The sequence below is a fragment of the Haliaeetus leucocephalus genome, unplaced genomic scaffold, assembly GCF_000737465.1.
Source record: "Haliaeetus leucocephalus isolate CR32 unplaced genomic scaffold, Haliaeetus_leucocephalus-4.0 Scaffold284, whole genome shotgun sequence".
NCBI lineage: Eukaryota > Metazoa > Chordata > Aves > Accipitriformes > Accipitridae > Haliaeetus > Haliaeetus leucocephalus.
The window spans coordinates 6,931,337-6,955,396 of NW_010972720.1; the positions used below are offsets into that span (position 1 = coordinate 6,931,337).

At 38.8% G+C, this 24,060-nt stretch overlaps 2 protein-coding genes across 2 annotated transcripts in view; one reads left to right on the forward strand and one right to left on the reverse strand.

The window, feature by feature from the left end:
- The window catches only part of SLC25A4 (solute carrier family 25 (mitochondrial carrier; adenine nucleotide translocator), member 4), a 2,881-nt gene extending 300 nt beyond the window's left edge, over positions 1 to 2,581 (forward strand). The window contains exons 2-4 of the mRNA XM_010570008.1: positions 219 to 705; positions 1,253 to 1,393; positions 1,731 to 2,581. Coding sequence (XP_010568310.1) covers positions 219 to 705; positions 1,253 to 1,393; positions 1,731 to 1,888 — 786 coding nt within the window. The 3' untranslated portion in view covers positions 1,889 to 2,581. The remainder of the gene's footprint in view (positions 1 to 218; positions 706 to 1,252; positions 1,394 to 1,730) is intronic.
- A 5,835-nt stretch (positions 2,582 to 8,416) lies between these two features.
- CFAP97 (cilia and flagella associated protein 97) overlaps positions 8,417 to 24,060 on the reverse strand; it is a 34,806-nt gene continuing 19,162 nt past the window's right edge. Inside the window, exons 4-6 of the mRNA XM_010570009.1 lie at positions 18,582 to 18,844; positions 9,567 to 9,717; positions 8,417 to 8,862 (exon numbers count right to left, since the gene is read on the reverse strand). Coding sequence (XP_010568311.1) covers positions 8,735 to 8,862; positions 9,567 to 9,717; positions 18,582 to 18,844 — 542 coding nt within the window. The 3' untranslated portion in view covers positions 8,417 to 8,734. The remainder of the gene's footprint in view (positions 8,863 to 9,566; positions 9,718 to 18,581; positions 18,845 to 24,060) is intronic.

The following is a 24,060-nucleotide window of genomic DNA, read 5'->3' on the forward strand; positions in this document are numbered from 1 at the left end:
GTGCCGGCGCGGCGGGCGCCGGCCGTCGTGACTAAATATGGGAAGGAGCTCGGCCGGCTCCGGTTACGCGGGAGCTGCCCGGGCCCTTCAGCACCGCCTCGGGGCAGCGGCAGCCGGGGCAGGCCCCGTCCCTGCCCTTCAGCGGGCCGCCGTGCGGGGTCACCCCTGCAGCGTCCCTCTCTCTACCCTCCCACCCCTCCTCCTTTTCCGCCGTGCAGGTCCAGCATGCCAGCAAACAGATCACGGCGGAGAAGCAGTACAAGGGCATCATCGACTGCATAGTCCGCATCCCCAAGGAGCAAGGCATCATCTCCTTCTGGAGAGGCAACCTGGCCAATGTCATCCGGTACTTCCCCACCCAGGCCCTCAACTTCGCCTTCAAGGACAAGTACAAGCAGATCTTCCTGGGGGGAGTGGACAGGCACAAGCAGTTCTGGCGCTACTTCGCGGGGAACCTGGCGTCCGGGGGTGCTGCGGGAGCCACCTCCCTCTGCTTCGTCTACCCGCTGGATTTCGCCAGGACCCGGCTGGCGGCTGATGTGGGCAAAGGAGTCAGCGAGAGGGAGTTCACTGGGCTGGGCGACTGCATCATCAAGATCTTCAAGTCTGATGGCTTGAGGGGCCTGTACCAAGGCTTCAGTGTGTCTGTCCAGGGCATCATCATCTACAGAGCAGCCTATTTTGGGGTTTACGACACGGCCAAGGGTAAGAAGTGCATGGAGGAGTGACTGCAAGGGAAGGTCCATCCAGTAAAGGCACCCTAGGGCATTTGGTGGTACGAGGACAAGCAGGGCTTGGCTCAGCACCAGTTCAGGGTGCTAGTGCTAAGAAACACACAGGTGTTCTTGAAGTGCATTCCTGCCTCCCTCAACTTGCTGCTCTGATCAGGTGCCTTGGGTTTGCAGAGTTTTTTTGGACACTTTCCAGTTTCTTTCTCTGTCTTAAGACAGATGGGCTTCTATGGTAGCTTGTTACTCATTGCAGCTCATGACACAAGCCTGGGACAGTTCTGCAGGAGAAACCTTTCAGTCAGGAAGCATGAAGAGGGCTTAGATCCCAAAATCCAAGAGTCCCATAAACTTGTTTCACTCATAGTACCTGTTAATAGTCAAATGTGGATGAAGGGAGAAGTTGAAAGCTTGAGTTTACCTGATTGACTCATGGGGTTGGTGGGTGATTGTTCCTTCCACAGCCATTTTTCCCACAGCCCTTTCCCTCTGTACTGACTCTCATCATTTGTTCTTGATGACAGGTATGTTGCCTGATCCAAAGAATGTGCATATCGTAGTGAGCTGGATGATTGCCCAGACTGTCACTGCAGTAGCGGGGTTGGTTTCTTACCCTTTTGATACTGTGCGACGTAGGATGATGATGCAGTCTGGCCGAAAAGGAGGTAAGAATAAGTGCTCCTATGGTGTTCTAGCAGCAGAAAGTATCTCTTCATCAAGGTGTGATGGGAGATGCAGTGTATTTTTTTTGTCTTAATGGAAAACTAATGACCTTACTGGAATCCTTCAAAAAAAAAAAAAGCCATGGGAAACACATTGCTGGTTATTTCTGTCATGTTCACTTAAGACACTGAGAACTAAAATTACTTTTCATGAATTGATTACTTAATTTTCAATTCTTGGCTATATTTTGCTTATTCCTTGTTGGTTTAAATATATGAAAGTTTAAACAGACTTGCTGTATAACTTCAAGCCTTGTGACCTTTATGTCTGTTTCCACAGCTGATATTATGTACAAGGGCACAATTGACTGCTGGAAGAAGATAGCTAAAGATGAAGGATCCAAAGCGTTCTTCAAAGGTGCCTGGTCAAATGTGTTGAGAGGCATGGGCGGAGCTTTTGTATTAGTACTTTATGATGAAATCAAGAAATATGTCTAAAACTTAACATCATAATGTAGTTCAATTGTTCTCAATCAACTTTTTTAAAAAAATATGCTGTTGTGATGTAATGGACAACAAAATATTTCCTAGGGAAACAGAATAAAATTTGTAAGTAACATATCTGGTTGAGATGAGGATGCATTAATTTAAAAATTGTCCACTACATCACAGTTACATTTTGTATGAAAATTTCTCCAACATTTGTATTGGAACCTGTGTATATATTATACTTCAAATTTCAGGTAATACATTTTGTCTAGAGACAAGACTTAGGTGGTCTATACCTAGTTTAAAATCTAATATAGTGAACTCTTAAGAGAATGTCTTCAGAAATACCTACTGTACTAAGTGATGTCTCTAGCTACCCAACAGTGTCATGACACTTAACATGAATTAAAATCATGTTTTCTTCTAAAGCTGTATTTTTTTAATATGGTACTAAGTGAAAAGCATGTCTGAAAATATAAACTATAGTAAAGCACCAGGCTGAGTTCCTAACTGCAGCCTTTTCACTGACAAATTATACAATCATATGGTTGAAACCATAATCTGATTTTTCAAACATACTTTGTAAAATATGGAAATAGCGTTTCAAAAATTCCCTGTATCTTCACAAAGCAAAAAGTTGGCTGCTCTGATGTTCAATTGAACTAAAACTGAAATCATGAAATAAATTAATATATTAATGAACTTTTTCCTGTTTTCAGTACACTAAACACATGACAAGTACATGTCCTTTAAGGTGATGGGCTAATCAGCACACTATTAATGATTGTCTGGTACTGCTAAGCCTCTTGAAAGTTTTTTCAACAGAGCTTTAGGTAGGTGGAATGGTTCTTGATAATTCTACAATAGCAAAACTAAGTGAATTCAGCTTGAGGGTAGTGCAGCCAGTTGTCTTGCAGCTAAATGACCATATATTGTTAGCTTCTTTGATAATTCATTTATATTACCCTTAACTTTGATGTAAGCGTGTCTCCATTTGATAGTGAAGTCATTGTTGCTTATTTTACTTGAAAAAGTATTCTGGAATGGAATACTTCTAAGTTCTTTTAATAACTGTACTTCCAACTACATTATTAACAAATTGAGTTTTTAATTACCAGTGAGATCAGAACATGCTTAATACAGAGGTTTTTAAACCTTATATGCTGCATGGTCATGAACTCACTGAAGAACAGGCTCTCTAATTAGGCAAAGGAGGGAAAGTGAGTTGTATCCATTTCAGTGGTTCAGTTAGACTACATATAATCAGATGTTTGCTATATACCTACCTAGGAAAAGTGGTGAGACTAAGCAAGTAATACTCAAATAAGCTTTTATTTCAGCTGCATCTTTTACTGCCTCATATATATGGCTTCCAGTTATCCCCTTCCTAGATTTGAAATTAATTTGTCAGATGCAGGTAGTCCTAGCTCTCTATCACTTAGCATGATGGGCTGTGTGTGTCTGCTACAGATAAGACTATCAGTTCTGTCTCCCTGACAGCAGGTGCAAGCTACTAGGACAGTATTTGGAAGCAACACCTATCTACATGAAGAACTGAAGCATTTGGGAAAAAATTAGTCTAAAAATGACAGCCTATTTTAAAATTACCTAAATTTAATTATTTTTGTCTCACAAAGATAGTGTCTCTTTCAGCCTGGCCTGATCATTTGTCTCCCTTCTTTCATGGTCACTATCTTTAACACTTGCTTTTCTAGATACCTTGTCTGTTTTCTTCCCAGTAGTAAATAACCAGGGTTGCAACCTATTGAACCATAAGTTTATGAAGAAAATCCTTCTACTGTTTTTCAAAGTGCCTGTTGCAGTAATCTTAGTTTTACCTGCCTGCTTCTGCCCTTTTTCTTCCTTTCTCCTTCCTCCACACATTCCTAATGGTTCCTTATGAGAAGCCTGCTAACACACTGGAACTATTCATTTCACATTTACTTCACTGACAAGGTTGCGTATGGCATTTGAATGTTTCAGGGAAGAGTTGGCCACAAAGATACCAGAGACAATGACATTGTAATAACACAGATGTACCAAACCTTGGGGGGAAGCGTCTGTGTGAATGAGCAGTAAGAGAATTAAGAGGAAGCAAAAGAAACTTCAGAGGAGCATAAATGAAGTAAGTTACTATATTCCAGGAAAAAAAAAAAGGGCAAAAGACAAAGGGGTAGTAAAGGCTGTTAAAAAGGAGAGTGAGGTGTATCATTGCAGGAAAATTCCACTGTGGGAAGAGACAATACATATGGAAAACACTTAAGGTAACCAGCTCCTTATTTCTGTAGTACTCTCCATAGAGAGACTTGGAGTCAGAGTTCAAAACTTACTGAAATAACCATTCACCTGAAAGTAGCTCTGCACTGAGTCTGCAGCACTCAGCATAACACTTGCTGAAAGTGTAACCTAAAATCCACCTATCAATCAGCTCTGCAAAGCTGGAAAACAGAAGACTTGGCAGATAGTCTCTAATTGCTACTTGAACTCCAGTCAGATGAAACCTCACTTGTCACAGACGATTGATACCACTGCCCCAATCCTTTTGCACCTTTGCAAAAGTTAGTCACAAACTATGCAGGCAAAAACCTGTGTCAAAGCCATTATTCCCAACACTGGGAAACCTGCCCTGAATAGCCTGGTAATACATCCTACTAATACAGAAAGACAAAGCCCACCTACCATCCAGCATGCACTGTACTATCCAGCTCTAAAAGGACACTATCTGGGGAGGGAACTGAGGTACACTGATCTTTTGGATGAGATGAAGTTAGGAAATTCAGATGGGTCTGAAAGAGAAACATGTCTCTAAAGAGCAAAGCCTATGGCAGAGAGCAGGAGGGGGAGAATCTATGACACCAGATTGAACCTTCCCTACCTTTCTGAAGGTGATAACCTCCACTCACCATGGAAGGAGCAGCCGTCAGTTCTTTAAAAGCTGTACGGAAGAGTTTAAGACACGGATAGAAGCACAGCAGAAGGAAAAAACCCTTGCAAAGTTGTTAAAAAAACAGAAGAACACTCCATCTGCAGGGATGCCACAGTTACCATTACTGGATAATCTCAGCTGGAGGTGGAGAGTACCACTAGCCAGCCTAGGACGTCAGGGAAAGCAGCACCATGCCCCAGGTGGCAAATCTCAGCCACCTGTGTTCCCCTTGTGAAGCCCCTCTCACTTTAAACTAGCAAAATCTCTCAATAGCATGTTCTAGTCCTAAGAGCCACTGTGTGGAGAGAAGCCAGATCTGTCATTTTTGTTCCAAGCTCTGACCATAAAGACAGTGGAGAGATCCATGATTTCTGTACACAATCAGAGCCTGGAACAAAAATCATGAACAGCAATTTCAGACTCCACAGTGAATAACACCAGCAGTCCTGGAACCAGAAGTGACAGCCAAAAGGATCAGTGTTGCTAATCCTGTCTCATCTTGGCCAGGAGGAGAGTTACCAGGAGATAGAGCAGCTTTCTTGACCAAGGTATGAGAACCATGCATCCTGAGGACAAACCAGACCCGTATCACAAGCATTAGCAATCCCTGCCGATACCTGAAACAGTATGACCTCAACATAATTTCAGTCCTGGAAGATGGCTCCAAATGCAGTTCTTATTTCTGTGTTTCTCATTCATCAGGTGGTAATGACACGGTTCATCCACTACTTTGCTCAAGACTTTCAGCATGGAACCACCACAAAGACTGCACCTGATGCTCAGTGTACCTGGCTCATAAGATAAACCACTTTGACACAGAAGGAACCTTCCCCCCCCCTCCCTTTTCTTGTTGATGTATCACAGTGAAAATATTCATCATTGCCTGCATATCATGACTGCACAGGTAGGCAGCTTGATGTAAGTGACCTCACTGCCCTCATCTCCACCACACTGATGTGCAGACTGTGCTCCAGGGAAAAGCACAAGCTCTCACCTACCAGATGACACAATGAGCTACCCAGGTTGGGAAGGCAAAAGGTTATTTTTGTCTATTGACCATGGAGAACAAGGAAAAAGACTGGGATAAAAAATGTTATCGGTGACCTGTTAGAAGGAAGTGTCTCAGACTTTTTCCAGGGGCTTAATCCTGGAACTCATTAGATGAAAATCAGGAACATACAGTCCAATGTAAAGTCTACATACATCACGGAAGACACATAAATCCATCCAGCCATTTGATTTAGGACAATCACACAAACTCTCATCTGAGTGGCAGGATGACAGCAGAGATGCCTCAGGATCCTCAGTAAAGACTGCAAGCATTCTGATAGAAGACAGGCTCTGGCACATGGGAAAGCCTATATATTCCATATGAGGAATGGCCTTGTGTGATTCATCCAGATTAGCTTGAATCTTTTAGGTTCGCTGGGATTAAAACTGAGTTCTAAAGGATTCAGTGGTCTGCTTGGGAAAATACCCTTCACATGTCACCTACCCAGGCAGGGATATATCATTGCTCCCTGTTCTTCTCATATACTTAAGTCATCTGAGCTAGGGCCTTCTTTAAGACCATCAGTATTGTAGAAAGACCACACAGCAGAACCCTATTCTGGAAGAAACAGAGCCCACAATGAGGCAGAGATGCTTCCAGAGCAAAAACTTGACAGGGGCATCACAGGCCATTTCTCACATTAGTGAGATCAATACACCAGTGCTGTCACCCAAACTGGCAATCCTGTCACTTCAGCAGGGAGGCTGCTTCCTACCTGAAACCGTGTGTCAAACTAGTGTGGCAGTTCACTTTGAGGAAGCAAAACAGCCTGCACTTTTCTTTCAAAGAGATCTTCTGCGGATTAAAAAAAAAAAAAAAAAGAAAAAGGAAAAAAAAATTGGCAGTTTACAAAAAAGAGAGAAAACAAGTCTATTAGAAACAGGATTTTTTGTTACAAAAATCTTGATGAGATTATCTAAGTTAATGAAGACCTGTCAATAAGGCTTATTTTAAAAACCCCGCACCAAAGACACTAACAGGTAAAGTGTATTGATGAATAAACTGCTTTTTGAGTTTTCTTCCACTACACATAGTACAAAACACTTCTCCCATGACTTCCTTTGCACTTTAATACCAATTATAAAATTCTGAAAGAAGCCACAGCAGTCACAATTCATGTTAAATATTTTATTTCTGATTATTTACAAAAATGACATAGAAAATTGACAGTCTTTCATACCAAAGTTTGATAAAATAAGATGAAGCAATTAAAAGTAATCCATTTCGTGAACTCCTTCACAGAAAAAAAAATTATCATATGAACATTTGAAAGTATTTAAACTGTGGCCCTGGTATTCACATTCAAGGACAAAAATCTTTAAATAGTGAATAATTTTAATTAGCACAATAGTACAAATAAATACAGCAGCACTATGCAAAACAACCCTTACAGTCTCTACCAATGAATAATAATTGCAATAAAAATCTGTTTGCCACAATGCTGCTTAAAGTTAAATGTTCAAATATTGTCAAACAGCTAAATTTAATCCGCAGGTCACCAGGTGCAGAAGCTCTGCCAAACTATCACGCAGGACCAAATAAGTTTGTTACAATGCAGAATACCTGAAAGCCTAAGCCCTCATGCAAGCACAAGCGAAGAATAATAAACTTTCCTTTTCACAGGGCTAAGATCCAGCACTACTGAATACAGCTTTTTTTTTTCCTTTATGCATAATAGAAAGATATTTCCTGTATCTCTCCTGGGAATAAGCTGGGGAAGCAAGCAGGGTTCCAACAATATCCATGGATAGTGGCATCACAATTTATGCTCTTCATAAGACTACAGTCCTACAAAATAATCTCACTGAAAGTTTGCCTTTATGTATAGAAATAAATCATACCACCTACTATTTGACCAATTCCATTAAATTTTGCTCCCCTTGTAAACGGATGTTGCTACTGAAGCTTATCTGACACTACTACAAATATTTGGTATGAACATGACATTAAAAAACAGGTTAAGAAGCATAACAACATTTTCTGTTTTCTACTGTTAGTTAAGTCACTCTCAAAACCAGACATTCAAGTTTCCTGTAGCTCAAGTTTATATCTTCCCACCGAGAAGGGCAAGGATCTGCAAAAGCAGGGCCATGAAATATTTCCCTTGCTTAGTATTGTCTAGCTTGAGAAGTCACTAAAACTTACTCTTGTTCAGAGTGAATCTGAAACTGTTGTTCACTTCAGTCTTTACTCTTGTTCAAATAGCAGCAGATGCTTCTTTCCTACACAAAAGTCCTGATATAATTCCAAAACTCTTTTAAATCTGGAGGAGACACAGCCTTGAGTACAAAACAAATGTTCAACACCTGGAGTACAAAAGTGGCAAAATATCATCTTCTGCAGCCTCAGTATTCTAGTTAACCATGCAGGAATACACAATCTGCTTTTCACCCCTTCATGCTGCTGTAAAAAGAAGATTCTTTCAGTCATAAGAACATGAGCCACGAAGTTCAGAAGGCTTACCTAAAGCCAGGATGAAAAACAAGGACTATCCAGGAATTAAGCATATGCTTAGAAGTTTAATGCAATATTTTTAAATACTATTATTTTAAAGATTTTCTTTAGTGCAGCAGTTCTGTCCTTCCATGTTATGGATACAAATTCCACTTACGATTTGAAAATAAAATAATACTTAGCAATTTCTATTTAACACGTCTGTTTAAATACCTCCTTCTGTTTCATGTGTTCTTCCTGTCATGGAAAAAAACACTGACTGAAGTGGAAGTGTTCACTTAAAACCATTTAATAAGCAATTATATCATATGCAATGCATTTTAATCACTGAACAATGCAGAAAATATTTTTGCACATAGAATTTCCAAAAGCACTAAAAATAGAAATCTGAGGATCATCTCAGAATGCGAGGCAAAGAATGCACTTATAACCAAGCAGCACGAACATTAGTGGGTTTAGGTCTCTGTAATGCTGCACTTGCTGAATCAGACACAGGTTTTTCATTCCTCTGGCTCATTGTACTTGGTATAGTGGATGCTCTTGAAGTGCCTCCTGTTAACACACACACACACACACACAAAAAAGAGTGAAAGTGCTTATGCTCGGTACAACAGAAAACTTCGTGCTATGTTAGTACTGCAACCCTCATTACCATAGTTTCCAGAAAAAAACCAAATCACAGTAAGTTGAATACAAACCCAAAATGTTATGAGTTGTTTGTAAATGGGCAGGACAAAGAATTCAAGCCTATGCCATAGCACTGTGGTTCTTCAACCTGACATGTATGGATCTATGGGGACACACAATCTACTTCCAAACATTACATGCATAATTTCTAAGAGAAACAAGGCTACTATCAGTAGTTTTACATTTTCTGAATGACAATTTGAACCTTCTTTGGCGTTTTTGTGTTGGTTTTTTTGTTTCCTTCTCTTCTCCTTTCAATAAAGGGTACTGGCAAAATGAGAAATATTCGTTTACAACAGGGATTTTTTTACCTTCTTGGAAAAGATGATTAACAAGATAATTTATTAGAAATTTAGGATGGTAAGTAAACAATTCATACAGTCATCACACTTTTGGTATGATTAAAAAAAATTCCTTTAATGATTTCCATGTGATAAATGATCAAGCTAAGGAAGACAGAGAAAGGAACTTGTTTGCTATTCTTAGTAGTAAGTGCTTCACAATTCTGAATTATAAAAAGATAAACACATGCAAAGATATGCAAGAATCTGCAACTTCAAAGTACTTACTCGAAGGACTAAGCTGGCTGAAAGCAGATTTTCCTCTTCTTACAGATGGCGAAGAACTTAGGTAACTCATCTGGCGCTGATAGTCCATCAATTGTTCAGAACGCCTCATACCAGCTGTTGGTTTCACTGCTTCCAGTCTTTTCAGGAAAGCCTTAATATCAAAGAAAAATACCATCAAGAAAGAGAAAGACTGAACAAGAAGCTACAAAACAAACATTCACAAATTGATTTTTTTATTTGAACTGCAAAAACTCCCAAACTTTTAGCATTGCCAACACAAACTCCTCCACTGGTGACCAGCATAGGCTATTCTGCTCACATTCAGTTGTTTTCTCAGTGTAATAAGATGGCACAAATAGTAACTATCCCTTACATATCATCAATTCTATGTTGAGTACATCTTTAGTACCCCATAGTTCACTGTACTTTATGATAACTTGAAACAACACACCTGTTTGGCAATAATAAAGATGGTGAGAAGATGAGCTGCGCTTTTCTAATCCTACCTTTGGTTACCCTTCTCTTCTAAATTTCCAGAAGGATGAGAAGTTTTGGATTTTTGTTTTCATTTTTTTTAACCTTTGCTTTGCAAGCATACTTATACCATTTTATATTGCCCTACAGGATTCCCAAAGAAAATTACTGACCTCAATTCTGTGAAAGTAATGTCAAAAGGAAAGCACAAACATCCACCAGATACTATTTGTTTTATCCATAATATAATTCTAAGAGATTCCAGTTGAAATTGTTATAGACTTCATTTCTTCTTGTTGAAATTAACCCTGGCAATCATGCAGCAAGCATTAAATTAAAACAGCTACTTACACACTATTTGTAAGATATAGACAGTTTCCCATCCTGCATAACTACTTCTACTTGAAACAGGATTTATTGGTTTAAGAAATTTCCACAATCTAAAAAAAAAACATGATGGCAGGACAAATTTGGGAGTACCCAGCTACATACAACTTCCAATTAACAACTTCACATTTTTAATATATTTTGCCTCCAGTGCTTGCCTCGCATAGATCTATACACTCTCTCCACTAACTAATTTCAATTCATTTAGTGGCCTACAAACATTTGGCAATGACACAACCATTGCTGGTCAGAGTTATGACGTGCATCCTATCAACGAGAGACAATGCAAACTGCGATTACACAAGTCTCCAAAATACTAAAAATACCTCTGTTAATAAGGATGTATTGTCTAGATGCATACTGATATGGTAGAAGTCAAGAATCTGTCTGTACAGCCATTAAACTGCACTTTGTAGGAAACTATCCTTCTTCCCCACTCCCAATCAAGTACTGGTTTTTCTTTTCTTTTTAGAAGAATAAAAAATTTACAGAAAGTGATTTAGGAAGTAGTATAGTATTCACAGGATGTCAGTTGTCATTGTCTAGCTGTAATAGGCATCTACAAACTCTTGTTAGTTTATGCATAGGCAGTGGAAACCTGCACAGAGTGCACAAGAGAGAAAGGACAAGTGATTTTGGCTCAGACAACACGTCACAAGTGCTTGCATCAAGTGCCAGTCAGTTCATCGTCAAGTGGAAATACCTAAGTAAGCAAAAGTCAAAGGAAGGACTTCAGCTAGAAATAGCTCTTCACTAAAGCCAGTTGCAGAACATGGAATGGTAGACTTGTCTCTAAATGTTACATCCAACATTTTACTCACAACTCCATCTGCATCTCCTAATACAACTACATACATTTAGACTTGCAGAGATCACTTATTTACCTTCAATGTTAAAAATGGAAGCTCTCAATACATTCAGTTCAATCACAAATGGATCGGGTAAATTGTATAAGTGACCCCCCTATGAGTCAAGCATGTTTCAAGTCTGCACTCCAACTGTGACAGCCTCATAGAATTTGCATACCTTAACACTGCAGTAATTTCAAGGTTGATTCTGAACATAAAATATTTTTATATAGCCTGCTTTATTCCAGTTTAAATACAATTCTCTGCTTTTGCTTTTATGCCTGTATTTTGACAAGTATCAAGCCCCTGTTACTAAAGCAAAAAGAGACCTCTCTCAGTACTAAAACATTACTTTTTGAACAGGTTAACTCCGCACTTGATACAGCCCCGAGCTACAGAAAAAGCAGATATAGATTCTGTGGTACAGAAGTGTTCTAAGAAAAGCTCTTCTGGAGAATGAGAGAATAGCTCCTGTGGTACCCTTGCCCTCTGCTGCGAATTGTACCCAGGGCATGCTAACTTACACACTATTTACAGTCATGAATTTTGCAGTTTGGAGAACAGCCTGCTGCATACAGAAATGAACTCATCAACACATTGAAATGGCAGTCCCGACCTACTAAGTCTGTAAACCGGAACTAATCCAATTCTTATGTTTTTATTACCAACCCTACAGTTTTGAGGTCCTTAACCAAGGAACTACCTTGTACAATGGTACAAGTACCTTGAACAAATATTCTTTTTCAAGTGTGCATATAAATCTACTACTTCTTTCATTTTGTTTTCCTTTTGAGAAATAGACTGAAGAATACTCCAATTTTCCTTGTTCTTTTTAAGTGCTTTATCTCTGGAGTTTTAATCCTGCACCACTAAAGAGAAAAGAAATTTCATCGTTGATCTTAATGACCAAAGAATCAGATCACATAACATAATCCAAATAGATGTTCCCAATCAAATTTAAGGAATAATAATAATAAAGAAAGAAAGAAAGAAAGAATAACAGACTATAATGGCAGGAATGTCATTACTTGCTCTAAATTGCATTGTAGCTCCTCAAAGCTCTTGATTCAAGATCAATACATATATAATATCATATCATTGATGACCTCCCAGCTTGGCAAAAGCCTCCCAAGGCTTCTATTTTCCCCATCTTCTTTTACTTTATTATAATACAGTTTTCAATAAAAGTAGAATAATAATATAAAAAAAAAAGAAAAAAATCACAGAAGGTGTTCCTGCATGATTACCTTCTAGGAGTAGGATTATCCTTTATAAATCTAGGCATTTGGACGTAGATTAGTATCTATAACGACACTAAAATACATATTGTCGATGACAGAAGGAAATGTCAGATTGACAACAACTAGAGAACAAAGGAACCTGACACTATCAAAAGGTTGCTGCTATACAATGGGCCAAGATAAATGCTGCTAATTCAACTTTGGGCATATCAGGAAAGCACTAAAGCTAATTCTAATGCTCGGTCAGAAAAAAGAAAAAAAAAAAATCAGTACACACTCTTCTGCAGTTATATTGAAAAAGAAAGAAAACAACACTGAAAATGCAGTACCCCTAAACTGTGTTCAGAGAGAAGGTAAAAAACATACCTTTTCTTGTTTTACTTTGCTTTTTAAATGCATGAAGGCTTCAGCTGCACCTCCTCTGAATCCTAACCAGCTGACTAGTGTGCCTTGACAGCTGTTCAAATTTATTTATGTTATGCCTCCTCTAATGTCACTGATGTTAGTGACTACACCGTCCCTTTGCAGAGTCCAGGTGGGGGAGGGGGAAGTAGATAACAGTGCATTCAGGGACAGCTTTCTGTTCTTATCAATACAAGTATTTGTAATTTTTTTCAATTGCCAGTTGCATTAATTAGCTCTAACCTGACAAACTCTAAATGTCAAAAAATGCTTCAACCTACAGAAAAGTCTTTTAAACTGAACAGCTATCAAGTTTATGTGTGGCTAGCATCACCACAAAGAAAGTAAGCTAAGAGTACAGGACAAAAATAATCCCACAAAATTGAGCAGTGTGCAAAATAACCAAAACTTTGCTCGAGCCTGCCAATTAGTCAGTTTTTATTATAATTACCACAGCAGTGTTCAGGAATCTCAAGTCTGGGCCAGGAATCAGCAGACCACAAAAAATCTGACCACAAAGGGCCTATACCATAAATACTATGATCACAGAATTGCACTATATTTGCACCGTACTGCAGTATATTTTAGACAGGCATATCTGCATGCCAATCCCACATCCTGATAGCTTCCCCTGATGAGAGGGCCATAGAAACATCTTAACTTTTTTTTTTTTTTTTGCATTGCACTTCATAATCTCAGGAACTACCAACATTTTGTCTTTAGTCATGGCATACAATGGCTTTGAACCCAGTAAGTGAAAATATCTTTAAAAACACTGTGTGCTTGAGTTTCTAAGGAGCCACCAACCCAATATGAATATTTCTGAGCTCCTACAAAGACCCAGAAGACTACATTCTCTTTCACAACTGCATTCCCTACAGCCTTCTCCTCCACACTGAGACCAGTAAGGCCAAACAACCTTGCTATTCTTTCTACAACCACGTAAGTTATGTGTCCTGGTTTCAGCTGGGATAGAGTTAATTGTTTTCCTAGTAGCTGGTACAGTGCTATGTTTTGAGTTCAGTATGAGATGAATGTTGATAACACACTGATGTTTTCAGTTGTTGCTAAGTGATATTTAGTCTCAAGTCAAGGATTTTTTAGCTTCTCATGCCCAGCCAGTGAGAAGGCTGGAGGGGCACAAGAAGTTGGCACAGGACACAGCCAGGGCAGCTGACCCAAACTGGCCGAAGGGGTATTCCATACCATGGGACGTCACATCTAGTGTATAAACTGGGGGGAGTGGGGGTGGGGGGATCACCGCTCAGGGACTAACTGGGTGTCATTCAGCAGGTGGTGAGCAATTGCTTTGTGCACCACTTGTAATATTCCAATCCTTTTATTATTGCTGTTGTCATTTTATTAGTGTTATCATTATAATTTTTAGTTTCTTCTTTTCTGTTCTATTAAACTGTTCTTCTCTCAACCCACGAGTTTTACTTCTTTTCCCAATTTTCTCCCCCATCCCACTGGGGGCGGGGGGGGGGGGGGGGGGGGGGTGAGTGATTGGCTGCGTGGTACTTAGTTGCTGGCTGGGGTTAAACCACGACAGTATGCAGCATCCGAAGCCTGATGCTCTCAGACTCCGGGTGTGGTCATTGGGGACAGGACAAAGGGAAGACAGAGAAAAAGCAGTGCGGAATACATCAATGGAAGAAAGTACAAGGTGCTCAGGCACAACCCTGATGGACCAGTGCCCTCCTGCTCCTGTTTCTTTCCATGCCTAGAAGTTATCTCCCTGGTTGCAGCATGACATGGATGGCAGGGCAGGTGCAGTGCAGCACAGGATTGAAGGCTGTGGCTCAAGATAAGGTATATTCTTTGTATTGTAGTGGCAGCCAGTGACTCTATCCCTCGCTTGCCCTTTTCTCTCCACCCAATTACCACAGCCCATCAGCACCATTAAATCAAGCAGAGACGAATATACATTCATTTATAGCAGTACAGTACTTGCATTTCTAAAGGCGGTTCAGGTTTTCCAGCAAGACAAAGGCAGCCCAGACTGCAAGAGAAGGGAAACAGTTTGGCTGAAGGATCTTTGTGCTGCTAGAGGCCATGATGACTAGAGCAAGTGGTGGGGAGAAACATTCACGACATCTGCAGCACATACGACTTGGGGAACCAAGCAGGTGAAAAGAGAAAGACAGCCCTTGCTGAGAAACACAATAAGTGACTTTTTTTTTAATTTGTGTGGGAGGGTGACTATACTGGAACTGGGATCAGAGTTGGATCTGTTGGGGCTTAGGGTACATTTTGGGGGAGCATGAGGTAGGGGAATGAACAACATGGAGTGTTATGTGCAATGAGTCATAACAGCATGGGGCAAGAACACCACACAGGGATGTGTGAAAAGACCAAATATCCACAGAAAAGGAGAACACCCTCCTCCCCTTGATCTAAGGTTTGAGAACTGCTGTCCCAGACCTGCTGAGATTTTCCAGTGAACTTCCACTGTGAACTCAAAAGGTCATCGGTCCCTAGGAACTTGGCTGAACACAGCAGCTTAGCTTGCTAAGGTCATCTAACACCTAAATCCTAGTCAGAATTAATAAAAATGATGAAAAAAAACCCCTCCAACAAAAACCAACATACAGATATGAATTACTTCTAAGTTTAGATGAAGTGACTGAAGAATGGCATGGTGGCTGCAAATCTGTATTTCAAGGTCCCCAAATACTTACCTGTATATACCTGTACAGATTTTTGCATCACACAATAAACCATTAAAAGTTTAAATGGTGTGTAGTGTCCAGTCTATGAAATTGAGTATCTTATTTATTCTGGCAGAAATAACAATTAATATATCAATACAGATAGAGACACATACAAGCAGACATGGGAAAAAAGTAACACATCAATCACACTTAGGTCCCTTTCCGCTGGCCAGGAGACGAAGTTGGGAGTATCTTCAAACACAAGAGTAGAATGTTTGCTGAATCAGCAGCATCCTCTATCGGCAAGAGACGCACTCTGGTCTTGCTAGCTCAGATAAGCAATCAAAATTCTGACATTAATTTTAACAGCGATCTATTTTGCTAATTGTGCTTTTTCCATAAATTGCTCATCACTACCTTATAACTACTGTTCTTCAGAGCAACGCACCTTTTTTTCAATCACAGCTCTTTCTAGCAGAGTCTGTGGGAGCAACATATATTCCCTGTACCTCCTTGCACCCTTTCACAAAGCTAGAGAGCACCAAACCTCTTAGATTCCTCTCTAATTTCCTAATATTTGAATTACTTTCCTTGCATCACCTCTGATGCCAAATGCCTGCACCAGAAATCAAGCTGTCTTTCTGATGACAGTAAATATAGGCATTACTCCAAGAATGTTCTAGCAGAACAAGTGAAAGTTTTCCCTAGACAAGGTGGTAACCTCAGGACAAGAAATTATAAAAGCTGAAAAAAAAAAATCTCTGCATCAAAACTCTTTGACACCCTGCACAGACTACTGTTGTAGATTTCTATTCTTGAGTTATTTACAAAACCCTGCATCCTTCTCCAACAAACATTTCACAAAAGCGTATCAAGTAGCATAACCTGTATGCAGTACCTGAGGCCTTGTATAAAAAAAAAAAATTCCCATCAAGTTATAGAAGAAAGATTGATAAGGAAGTTCCATGGAATTCCAGCTCTTCAGTCTACAAAGGTGAAGAAAGCTGCTGACCAGAAGAAAACAACAAAGTTCATAAAGCACATACTTTTAGCTATATAAAGCAAAAAAAACCCCTTATTAATGGGCAGGGTAGGGCAGCTCTTCCATTTACAGTCTCCGAGAAAAGCATGTCATACTTGCAGTAATCCTAAAAGGTAGTGCTAGAAAAATCAATAAGTTACAACTGTGATGCTCCAGGTCAACATACACTTCAGACAGAATAAAAAAATAAACAGAATTGCTCAAAAATGATAGCAATGTTAAACAAAACATAAGAGCTGTACTGATGAATCACGCTTCCAAAAAGAAGAGCAGAATATATCATCCTGAGTTTGGGGAAAAGAATAAACCAAATGTTCTTATAGTCTAAAATAGCATGATGTCCTAACATAAATTCTAAGGAATGACTCTGATGTCAAACATGTCCACTCATGTTGCTGATGACAACAACTAAAAAATAAATGAGTAAGTAAATGAAGGATATTATTTCTTGGACTACAAGCAATGACCATTAATCTCTAACATGTACTAAAATAGCAATGTGTGAAATGACCTTATGTGCTTAGGTTTGCTGAATTTTTGATCCAAAAGTTGAAAAGGCAAGACATTCTTGGACAAAATATTGCAATATAGCATAAGAGAAAATGTTTGTGGCTTTGGGTAAACAGAAGAGTATTGCAAAATATCATATACATTAATTTACAGTAATCATCTATTGTTATGTAGTACAGCATATTACTGTTAGATCATAAGTGACTGTGCCACAGCACTTTCTCCCCACAGCCTAAGAATACACTCTTATTATCAAGGTTCATGTAGAAGAGCAAGTCCTGCTTTCAAAGTTTTAAATAAACAAAAACCAACAATAATAAAAAAAAAAACCACAACACATGAAGAAAGCTCTGCTACGAACCTAAAACCACTAAAGCCTAAAAACATTTCCTACCCAGACAATGAGAAGCATCACACATCTATAACAAGTATTTATACCAAATTCTTTCAGTGTGTGAAGTATAATGTTCTTCTGGTCAACTGTAGCCTAGTGGAGCTAGGGAGAAAGTTTCCTACTTTGAAAAGTTTTAACAATCCAGATGTCTGAAAGCTGGAAGAACTAAAGCCTAACAGATTTTCCTGAGTAGGTCAATTAAACAGAGATGCAGATTCAACATGGAGAAAGTCTATCTATATAAAAGGAAATTGCAACCACACTTACACAGAAGAAAAAAGTGAATAAATTACTTCCACTATAAATTTTCCAAATATTTATCTATATTTTATCTCCTTTTCAAACACACTAATGAACAACTAGGAGATATGAAAGTCATTATATGTATCACAATTCAATCACTAAAAATACCTTATTCAAACCAGTATTATTTTTGTTATTTGGCAACTCTGCCAATATCCTTATAAATGAGCCTCAATTTCTGTTTTCCACTAGAGTAAGTTATTGTGATTGCCATTACATTCAAATACTGTGACAACCAGAGTGCTACAAATATTGAAAGAGACAGATAGCTATAAAATGAGTCAAACCCCAAAACTGACATTCACATAGTATCCTCTGTATCTCAAATACAATGGGTTTGATGCTATCATATTGATTGCTTCATTTTTTGCAAGCCTGTTCTTGAGAGACTAGTAATCATGATGCATGAAACCAGATGAATAGAGTCAGACTGCTATCCAAAGTTATAAGCACGTTAACAATAATGGTTGTTCCTCTTAAAATGAATGATACTACTAAAGTAGAGCAAATTCATATAAACTGAAATCTATTTTCATTTGGAAAAAAGCATCATTCCCCCCCCCCCCCCCAAAAAAACCAAAAAAACCCAACAACATATGAACAATTACACAAAGAGCATAGTAATGGAAATTCATTGCAGACTCACTGGAATAAAGCTCCAAGTGCTGCCTTACCAATTTTGTAAGTATTTATCAGTAGTTCACGTGGCAACAAATAGTCCTTCTCAATTTACTGATCCAAATCAGTTCTCAAAACTTACCAGGTTTTCTCTTTCAATTCTTTGCTGCTCCTTTTGCCTGTTGAGGGCACTGTGGTACAATTTAGGAGGCGGTACAGATGACTTCTTCAACGTGGTACTTCTTCTTGGCTTTGCAGACTGCCTGGACAGTTCTTTTAGCAACCTTTGGTTTTCCCGATCAATCTGCCTTACTTCTTCATTTGTGAAAGAGTAATTTTTCCTTGTTCCTTTAGATGGCTGATCGATGGTTAGTTTTTGTTCTTTCTTCTCCAGCTGTAAGAAAGCTTTAAAATGGCAAGAAGTAAAATACTCAGATTAAAAACTTAAACCAAACCAAACACAAATCTTGCATTCTATTATTAGGGTTTATTTACAGACCTGAAAAAACAAGGTACATTTAATCTTTCCCCATCTGAATTCTAGATTTATGCATTTCAGAATTTTCCAGGGATGCTCAGTTGTCCTCAGTACATTGATTTTACATACGTTTCACCACAAAACTCAAGTATCATTTTGGTGTTAGTTAAAGCCCATCTGCTTCTTTCTCACTAGGAATCCCCCTCCTCCCCATTTATGACCAGTAATCTAGAGGAATTGAACAGATACAGCAAACAACTGAGCAATACAAAAGAATCAGCAATATTCACACAGACACTGTAAGCATCTGTGTAAAATGTATCTGTTATTTAGAAATCAGAATATAAATCAGCCTTATGTGCACAGTCATTACTTCTGCATGGTCAGTATTCCTGATCCTCCCCTTTGACCACCCCTCATGTCTACCTTTACCAGTATGGTTGCCCAACTTCTACATTGACACAATATGCTTAGACTTCCATCCTCAAGTATTTTTACTGCAGTTGCTATGGTACCAGCAATCAGCATAGGCAATTATATATATATATGTTAATGGGGCTACCATTACACAGCACTAAAGCAACATTGAAAATAATCATAATCACAGTGGTATAATTTGTGGCACCAATATAAGCATCAGAAAAGTTTTCCACGCAATACAAAAAACAGCTTCAGGAAGCCAGGACTAGAAATAACTTACAGAACCAAGAACTAAACCACAAATTAGTATTTAGATGTTTGCACAAGGAAAGAGATTTAAACTCTGCTCCAAAGATATCTAAAATATCTGTCTTAGCTGAGAGGCAGAACAGAAATGATGTTTCAGACAGAAAACTGACACTGGGGAAACATGACTCGGGAGACACAAAATGCATTTCTTGAAGTCATTCTGTTGATCCTTTGCTCCTGAAGCAATCCTACATCATGTTGGTGCAGAATTGCAAAGGGAAAGATGAAAATTAAATTTAATGGATGGAGAGAACTGAGTGAATGTATACAACACAAGAAAAATTACTGGGGCTTGGCAATTTAAAACAGTAAAAATCAACAAATTAAACCAGGATATGAGGTTTTGAGACAAAAGAACAAAGAATGCACACTTAAAAATACACAGCAAGACAGACTTGCATAATTGCAAGATAAGATAATAACTGGAAAACCTCACTCTCAGCCAGAGCCAGCTATGTTTATTACAGTTCCACTGGAGCTTTGCTCTTGACCTATTTCTAAGCCTTTGCTTTCTAAAGCTCTGCTGTAGATCTTCTGGCTACTGTTTTAAGAGCTTTGCTGTCGTGATATTACCCCATCAAACCACTGCATTATCTATGGTACAGGAATGGTGGTAGCAGGTTAGATCAAACAGATTTTTGGAGCTGAGACACAGACGAGAAAGTGTTACATAACCCATTCCCCACATTACTCCAATATCACAGTGCCTCCAGAAGATACCCCTCACTCTTACCCCTAAAAGCCCCACACAAGCAAAACAAGCATCCAAAGCAGAAGCTTTGAGAAAAGCAGAAAGAAAAAAACCAGGCATGCAGCAAGTACTGCAAATCAGCAATTTTTTGGGGAGGGATGTCTGAGGCGGCCTTTAATACCTTAAAAACCTCAAAGAATGATGAGCGTGTTCTTACTTCAAAACAAAATGAAATTAAATCTTTCTTGCAGTATCTCAACCAAGTTTATTCCAGAATTGATACAAGCAAATATTGCTACGGTCTTTGAGAAATTTAGAAACAGTATCCAGAACTCAAAATCCAAACAGTTCATGAGTTTCAAAATCCTTCTGGAAATTGGTAAGCTTGCACCATCAGTACACTAGCCAATATAGGCAAGAACTGCCCCTAGGCAGCGTGAGGTTGTCCACATTAGCAAATATTGCTTGAATCTGTCAAGAGAAAATGCAAATCACCTCAAAACCAAGACACAATGCAAACTACTGCAGATCAAGTGTGCCAATCAACAGGTTAATAAAGTATAAATATCTTGAAAAGCATCTTTACAATTTAGTAAGTTATTCTCAAGGAAAAACTAGTACAGCCATCAACACCATTTGGGGAGACAAACCTGAGATGAGACTCATCTGGATACACCTACAAGGGACAAAGAAAATGCACAGAAAATAACTAGAGCCACACAATTCACATGATAACATCAAGCTGCAGTATACTTCTCAGTAAAAAAAAAAATAATTAAATATGTCCTTATGGGAACATGCAAAACCAGCACAGCAGAACACAGCTGGAAGAAAGTAATTTGAACAACTATCTGAAGGAGATATTTATTTTATATCATTACATAATTGATAATTGTATTATTACGAAGCTATGAAAGATAATTTCATCTCTTGCCTTACATCCATAGCATCTCACAGGTTAAACAAGACCGCACATCATATGCAAGAGTGGAAATAAGGTTGTGGCAAAGAACAGTTGTTCAACTGAAGTCTTGACGCAGCTTTGTGACACCAATGCTATTGGTGATGCAGTCTCTTACAAGACACATTTAAGCTTCTGAATAACTGTCAGTGCAAATTCCAAACAGCTCTTTTCTTTCTGTGAATGGTGAACTAGTCAAATTCCATTTAATGCAATGGCATTCAGAATAGGAAATACAGGTTTCATGTCTTCACTGGTATATGATTGTATTAATTCTCTATAAGGTAGCTGGCTATACTTTTGTGGAGAGTGTATACTCTTATGATGCAGCTATGAACTATAACCAGTAAACACAGATTAAAAAATGCTTAGAGATAAATAAGCATCAAGGTAATTACTTATCTTTTGACTTGCTCATTTTTCTGGAAAACCCCTGTCAGCTGTGATGAAAAAAATAAAAACAGAGCAATGACATGGAACAAACACCTTTCCTTTCCCCTCAATGCTGGTCAGTAAATGCTTTCAGAAATAAATGATTTGTGGAACCCTGTAGCGATTGCTACACACAGGACTCAACAGGCACTGCGTTGTCACTCAGATCTCCTAGAGGGCAGTGGTATGCAACTTCTGTAGCATTAACCACCAGTGCTACTTTACCAGAAGCTCTCAGGCAGTTAGTGTAAATACATATCTATGTACATTTCCATGCATTGCTCTACTGGATACTACTTGTTATATGCATAAGTAAAGCCTGATAAAATTTTATCGACTAACTTTACTCTCACCTTCCAGCTTCTTCAGTCACATCCCCCCAATACACAGCCTTTTCTTTTTTCATTCATCTCTTCTTTCTTCCTCCTTTCCTTAGCCTCTCAAAAGTCTTTTTCCTTTCAATACATTTTCCTTCTACAGTGCCTCATCCACACCTTTTATCACCTCACCATAAAGACAGCCTTTCCTACTTGTGGCAGGCAGAAAAGAGACTCCAGCTCACTTTCTTCAGTATGCTGTTCATCTTAGCCTCATTATTATTTACACTTACATAGCGTAGAAACTGCCTTTACTACTGCCAACAGCTTTCTGACAACTCTTGAGGCTAAGGGCTTGCTAACAGTGATAATACCAAATTTATCACAACTCAAAGGAAACATATTTATAAAGTGAAAAAATTGTTAATATCATCATGAAGGTTCTGCTGTCATCAGGTGAAGCCTGAGTGGGAGACTGCCAAAACCCAGCAACTAATCTCTTGATACGTTGCTGAATTACAGAAGACTCATTAATTTTGCACCAAAAGTTCAGACCTAATACAACACACACCGGAGCAACTTTACTTCAAGTGGATGGGGTGAAAAGATCAATCTAAAATTCTCTAGTTTCTCACTAGTTTCTTCAGTTCCTCAACTGATCTTTTTATAGTTAGCCTTCTGTATGACTTAAGGACGAACCACATTTGAAATTTCTCAAGTAGCTCTTTGCGGCAGTAGTGCTGCAGTACATGGAGGCATTGGATCAGATAACACATTAAAAGTAGTTGGTTTGTTGTTCTTCAAGCTGTAAGCTAATAAATTAGAGTTGTGTTTTACTCAGTTAAGATCTACGTTAAGGAAGATTTTAAGCTGCAAATACCATTTCAAAACAAACCGTAACTGACTGAAGCCTATCCATAGATAACCTTTTCTAAATCACAGCAAATGCAACATTGATCTCCTTAGGAACTGTGTGACAGGAGAGTTTAAAGTTTAGTAGAAAAAAGACAAGCAACAGAATGCATACTGTGTCACTTATTGAAAGAGGATCGCTAATATTACATAGTAAGTGCTTGTTCCTAACAAAACAAGCAGATGGCAGGGGACATCCATGAAATCACTACTCCTTAAAGAATGCTCAAATAAACCACAGTAGCAATCTAACAAAGCAGTAAGCAAAAGGTTCTGCAGGTCTTCCTGAAGCAGGGGTGACACTATTTCCGTGGTCCAGAATGAGGCTTCTGACCCCAGAACTTCTAATCAGCAGTAATAGTTTCCACTACTTCCAAAGTTACCTGGCTGAAAATCTGTCCAACCTGCACTCTGCAAAGCACCACTTATACAGCATCATATTCCTATTCTCTCTGCACACTTACTATGACAGAAAATTAGGTAATCCACAGCAGGTATGTATGTCCAATATGCATTGAATGTGCTTCAACATTCACTGGCAGCAACATTGCTTTCATGGCAAAGGCAGGAGGTGTCTAAGAGAGGTCAGCACAAACAAGCCCACAAAACCAGGGACAATTCGCCATCAATAAACAAAAAAGAATCAAGATGCCATGTAAGAGGCAAATGCATTTATTCTAAAAGCTATTAAATATTTCAGGTACAGTTACTGTTATGTAACTCAAATATTTGAGTTTCAAAGTTATTTCAATGATTTATTCAACAATGCACACACACTACTCTTTAATCACAATGTGTAAGTGTTTGAATGGTTTATCTGACTATTTTTGCAGTGGCCAATGACAACATGAGGCAACACTACAGTTGAAGGTTATGATTTAAGGTTCTAAAGAGTTTGTATGTCTTGGAACAATTAAATATGATTTACCCGTAGCTTCATACTCTATCAGTGGGTAATAACTAATTTAACTAAATCCCTACTTACCACTTCATTGTCAGCCAGACCATAAATCAGTAATTTGGGTGAGGGGGATAAACAAGCAGCAGCATTTGCATAAAGACTTGCACAGTGTGCAGTCTGTTTCTCATGTACTGGTAAGG